Source organism: Oryzias melastigma, linkage group LG8, assembly GCF_002922805.2.
Source record: "Oryzias melastigma strain HK-1 linkage group LG8, ASM292280v2, whole genome shotgun sequence".
In the NCBI taxonomy this organism is placed as follows: Eukaryota; Metazoa; Chordata; class Actinopteri; order Beloniformes; family Adrianichthyidae; genus Oryzias; species Oryzias melastigma.
Genome location: NC_050519.1, coordinates 8402281 through 8408489, shown reverse-complemented (window position 1 = coordinate 8408489; position 6209 = coordinate 8402281). Strand labels below are relative to the sequence as shown.

At 38.7% G+C, this 6209-nt stretch overlaps 1 protein-coding gene across 1 annotated transcript in view; it reads right to left on the bottom strand.

Annotated features, from left to right (window-relative positions):
- hs3st2 (heparan sulfate (glucosamine) 3-O-sulfotransferase 2) overlaps nt 1-2774 on the bottom strand; it is a 25861-nt gene extending 23087 nt beyond the window's left edge. The window contains exon 1 of the mRNA XM_024271415.2: nt 1906-2774. Within this exon, the coding sequence (XP_024127183.1) occupies nt 1906-2393 (488 nt within the window). The 5' untranslated portion in view covers nt 2394-2774. The remainder of the gene's footprint in view (nt 1-1905) is intronic.
- Nucleotides 2775-6209: the final 3435 nt, after the last annotated feature.

Genomic DNA, 6209 nt, shown 5'->3' with positions numbered 1-6209 from the left:
TCCACAGACACCATTCGTTACAGCGATTCTCCTAAATGCATTAGCTAGTAGCTCCTCCCACATGCGGCCGCGGCGTGAAGGAGGAAAGCATTTTTTGACAGGCGATGAAAGAGGGGTGGGGCATTGCATTCATGAAGAGTCACGTGACTGAAAAAAAATCTGCAAATAGTAATTTAGCAAACTGTAATTTAAAAAAAAAAAAAGAAATTTTGATGCTAAAACTGCATTATCAGCAAATCTGTAATCATGATTGAACAATCTGAGGAGAACACATAGAAAAATGTAAAACTCTTTCAGAAAATATTCATTTGCTTTCATATATTGTTGCCTAAATTATGCAGCATAATTTCCAATTAAAAGATAAACAGCTAGTCAATAAAAAGTAGTTATAATCTGGTTACAGCTCCAAAAAAACACAAAATAGAAAAGCAGATTCATCCATTTGCAGCTAAACCCTTAAACAACCCAAATAATTGTTTCCTGTGTGCAGATTGATATTTCTGTTTAAAAACATCAATTTGTGGCAACAAAAAGAGTATTCCCATCTCAAACAGCACACTTTGTTTTTAAGATTCCCTTTAGATTCACACAGATTCAAGGATTTGAATTAACATTGAGAGCGGATGAGTTGAGGAGGCTTAAGAGCCGTTTAGTAAATGCTCAAGATGCACTCAAGCTACACACAAATAATGCATTAGAAATGATAATAAATGCATGGTTTAATTAAGTTTTCAGGAAAAGTTGTGGAAAAGCCGGAGATCTTTGCTGACCTTGACGTTCCTTCAGTCCTTATTTTTGCTGTACTCAAGGACAAAAAAGTAAGCAGAATCTTGAGCTTTTGTCAGGTTTTCAAGTTCGATTCTTGTAGAGAAACTTTCTTTTGCAAGGATAGATTTTTTTATAAAAAAGCTGACGATTATGGCTTTGTTGGGAACAAATTAAATCAGCAAGGAGCTGCTTTCATAACTGAATGTGTGGCAGGTCTTTGTGAGAAGGTAATGAGGTTTTTCCTGCACCTGTCTAAATAAAAACGCATTGACAGCTCGTCCTTCTTGGAATTTCTATGCATCTATTTTCAAATTTTTTTTAAAGCACACAAAGATTTGTGATTTCACTGATTTCTCCAATGGGAAAATTGTAAAAAAGACATTTATCTGACATTTTAAGCAAAAATAAACTCTTCTACGAGCTGCAGTCGCTTAGCTTAAATATGAGCTGACAAGGGCGCCATCGTTTCCATTCTCAGCGCTCAGTCTGCATCAGAAACTAATTCCGATTTTACGTCCCCACAACCCGAGGATGGACTTCCTGTAATTAATCACTGACATGGAAATAAAGCAAACCCAGCCTGATAGAAATCAAGGTACATAAAGCTTTGAGTGTGATGAGATCTGCAGCAACCACCAGCGGAGTCGTGAAGGACGGTTACCCCATACATGTTAATTTGCTGCTTAATTCCACAGAGGAGGCGGAGAACATCACATTTGTCTTGTTTTTGTGTATTTATCCTGGGAAAATGAATGTGGATGTCACTATAAGTGTGAACGGAATGCAAAAATACATAAAAGAATGGGTGAATCTGTTTAGTTTAAGAAAGAAAATGCTTATAATGAGGTTTTACATGGAGAATAATTCAAAAATGTGAAAATAGAGCCTCATGTGTTGCTCATCATTTGGGCTTTTTATGCCAATTAATGTGCTTTTTTTATGAGTGTGAACTATGACCTTGCATGTTCTGACATGAGAAAACATCTGATGGATGTGATGAGATTCAGCTCTGTTGTGCTGTAGTTGGGAATTTACCATGATTGTGAAGCCAAAAGCGAATGTGTTTGAGTTTTAGAATTTCTTTAGAAATCCCAGACAAAATGTGGACAGATGATATCATTTTGTGTTTCTCCTCACCTGTACCAGTCCAATCCTCTGTCATAGTTTCTGTCAAAAAAGTGTGGCTCCGTGCCCAGTGCGCGCACATCTGGGTGTATCCGGATGAACTCCAGCACCGCTCTGGTTCCTCCTTTCTTTACGCCAACAATTAACGCAGTCGGCAGCTTCTTGTTGCCATATTTCTGCGCGATGCTCATGTTTTTGGAATTCCCATCAGTCCACGGACCTCCAGCGGCCGCGGGGGTGATTCTTTGCAGATGACTCGATCCTCTCTGAGCGGCAGAACTGGCTTCCAGCGAGGCGCAGTTGTCCAGCTTCCCAAGAAGTTTCTTCCCTCCTGCGCTCTTGCTCGGCGGGCACGGCTTCCCCTCGTATCCCTGGTTCGTCATGACCGCGCTGCGATAGAAAATGATGTTGTAGAACAAGTACGTGCAGGAGAGTGACAAGGTGAAGATGAAGGCGATCCTGGCGTTGACTCTGTTCGCAGAGAGGAGCCTATGTGCCATGTCTCCATGGGTTCAAAGTGCTGCATGATGTTCCATCACCCTCTGGCTACTGCGCTCCGCGCGTCTGGTGCAGATTCCAAAGTGAGGCTCACGTGCGCACATGAAGGCAAAAAGTAGTCACACCAAACTTGACTGATCACAGCTCAGAAGGCTGCTGCACTCCCCCCTCATTTAAAAAGAAGTTCCCATCTGGAGTGATCGCCTTCTTGGAGCGCGCAGAGGAGGATGTTTTGCGCGCATCCTCCTCCGTCTTGACTGGAGAGAAATAAGGAAAAAGGAGAAAGTCCGGCGCGTCCTCAGTGTCCCTGAAACTCAGCAGCGCGGTTCCTCTGCTCTCCTCCGGAGGGATTTCAGCGCGCAGCCCTCCTCTCCTCCTCGTTATGAAGTTGGAAAGATATGCGCACTTGGACTACCAGGTATAAATATTTAATCAGGGCTCTGACGTCACGCACTTGATCATAATTCTATATGCGGGGTCATATTTTAAAGGAACAAATCCAAGGATGGCTAACATTTTAGGATGAAAGGATTTGATTCTCCTGGTGTGAAGGGTCACCACCTTCTGGAAGCTTTAATAACATCCATAAAGTGCAGAAAAAAGTTACAAAAACACATTATTATAGGATGCTGATGAAAGAAATGAAACACATATCTTTAAAAAAAATAAAAAAAAACTATGAATTGTTTCTGGTTGTATATTATATCCTTATTTCAGTGAAAAACTTCACATTTTGCTTCTCCTTTGAGCATCATAATTACTGCAGAGAGCTGAAAAGAAAGCTCCTCTCTTCTATAATCAGCCTTGAACTGTTTTGTCATCAGTTTTCCGCTCTTACCTGCTCGCTTTTGACTTGAAACAGAATGATTCATTAGGACTCCGAGGTGATCCCTACATGCTGAGTGTTTCCTCTGCTCACACGTAGCCTCAAAAAGTCACTTCATCGCACAGGATTCTCTGTGTTGCCGAGACTGAAATGTAAAGTTAAGGAGTTTTTTATTCCTGTCAGGATAAAGGGTTTAGTGGAATTTTATTTGCCTCTTTGGGAAACTGTCATCATGGCACTAAAGCACGACTTCCTCATAAGTTTATGGGGTTCATCATGAAGCAAATTTAATATTTAAACTTAAGGTGCATTAATTCCTGGGAGATTTGTTCCAGTGGAAAAAAACGTAAATATAAAAAAGAAGTTGTGGTAAAAATACTTCATAAATGCAGTTTTGCTCACAAAAACTGAAGGAGAACGTTATTAATTTACCTTTGGCTCCCTACTTTCGTGTCCTTTTGGTCATCATGAATTTAAAACCGCATCAAAACAACACAAAATAACAAAACTCTTTTGATGGCCTCAACAAAACTTATGAATTCTTAACCCCTTACTATAGACAAACCCCCAACATTTGTCCTTTTCTCTCTTTTCACTTCGTCTGGATGTCAAATGTTTGGACTCTTGAGTTTCCAATTAGTCTTTAACAATGTTCAGATGTTTTTTATTTGATACTTTTATTTGTGAGGTTTAGTGACATAATTTATTATTTACTGTCAGCTGCAGAAAGTTGATGGTTAACTGAGTTTTGGGGCTTAAATCTCAGTTCCAATGACTTGTAACCAGTTGGAGAATTTTGGGATAAAGATGGATCTCTTTAGACGTTGGTCTGTGTTAGCATTCCTTTTGAGATTTAACTTAAAATAGTATTTTAATAAAAATACATAGATAAAGGGAAAAAAGTTTTAACTTTTCTAAAACTTTCTAACTATTTGTGGCAAAAATTTCAGTCATCTACAGATAACAGTGAGTCTTTCACATTATCAGAAATGAATTTTTGAGGACATGCAAACAACACAGTCCCAGTTATCGGTTATGTCTCAACTCTGACTAGGCTAATCCAGATCTTTTTAAAGTTTTGAGCCATTTGTTAGTAAATTTGTTTTATGTTTTGTGCCACTAATCCATTGTATACCTCCAGCCAGGGCCAGTCCTGGGCATGGGGAACCTAGGCAGCCGCCTAAGGCACCATCTGATGGAGGGGGCACCAAATTTCAAGGATTTTTTTTCTTTTTTAATAGTTTAACACACCACTCATTTCGTGTAAAAATGTTTTTTAAAAAAAGGTAATAACTAAAACCATGAAAAAAATAACCCAAAAGTTTGGCATAATCATTGATTTTGCCTGGTGCTGCACCCCTCCTTGCCTGTCTCAGCCCCCCTCCAAGCTAGGTGGGGGGTGTTATCTGTTTGTGCTTCTTAAAATCTTGAAAAAAGAGAAAAACAAGCCCTCAGGGACAGCTTTAAGGTCAAAAAAGAAAGGAACAGGAGAAAAAAAACCAGACAAAGCAGAGATTTGTCTGTGTTATTTACATTCAATTGCTTGAAAATGTGCACCTGCCCCTCATCCCCCATTTCAGTCAAAATATACTCTTGTATTTGGTCGGAAAAGACGAATTTAACTGGTGATCTAGGTTTTTTTTTGCTTCTAGGGGAGCAGTAATCATGTTTTGCTTATGCCTCTCTGAGAATATTGTCATGAGGGAGAACTATAAACTCTGTTCAAAGTAGAAAGATAACTGTCAATCCTGCAGCAGAAAAAGGAATATTCAACATAGGGATTCTGGATTCCTAAAGTATGATTCTTCCCACTCCTTTTTGAGCAATCTACCGTTTGATGTCCAGCTATCCTGTGTTCGATTTGTCTTTATGGATGCAAATTTCAGCTTATTGATTATATTGCATATGCATTATTCTCTATTTTTATTGCTTGAAATAAACAATTTCTAATCTAATCTAAAATTTTCTTCCTTGACGTTTCCTAAAATGGATTCTCAGATGGAGCGTAGAATTTATGGGTTCAGAAAATGAAGCATAAACATTTGACTTCTGAAGTTGTTTATCAGCCCAGACCATCACGCTTCCACCGCCATGTTAAACTATTAGATGTTTACTCTGAAATGTTGTGGTAGCTCAATAGAAAGGGAAGAAACTTAATGTTAAACCTGCGTTACATTAGTCCATGGTACATTTGAAGAAAAAAAAACATTTTTTGGTAAAATTTTTAGTTTTTGGCTAAAGACTTTTTTTTTTACCTTTTTCTTTGCATTCTTAACGATGAATGGCCTTAAGTGAGTCAGGTGGGCCTGCAGAATGTTGCTCAGGGCTTCATTATCACCTCCTGAAAGAGTCATCGTAGTGCACTCTGTGTTTTTTAGGTCAGTCAGTCACTGCTAATGTATTTTTGATTTTTTTGTGTTACTTTTTTTAAAATTATACTGGGTGTTACTTTTGCATTTGTGTCACTCGGTATTTTTGATTCAACATGTTTCCATCAAATCAAATATGTCAATTAAAATGTATTTGTGATTTTGCTTTTCATCCGTTTGTTTCTCCACTTTCTTTTTTTACAGCTGTCTCCTTGCAGTGTCTGTTTGTGGCGAGGAACAAGAACAAAAGCCGTGGCGCCGCTGAAAGACCGCGGAACAGCAGGTTACCTCTCTGCTCATCAAAAACAATGTCAGATAATTGCTGCTGACATTTCGCCTGTGTTGTTTTTATCTCCACTTTTTTGATGCCTCGCTTTGTCTAGTTCTTAAAAAAAAAAAAAAAAAAAAAAAAAAAAATCCCCCAGTTCAGAAATGCCATCTTTGCCGTCCGCTGAGAATTTCAATATTTGGAGAAAGCGTCTCCTAATTGGCACAGAGTTTGCTTTGCCAGAGCTCAGCGGTTTCCTGAAGCTGATTTCAATGGACAGGAGGAAAAATTAACACTGACAAAGCAACCAGTGGATAAATAAATAAAAAAATGTGAATTTAATTATTTTTTACTG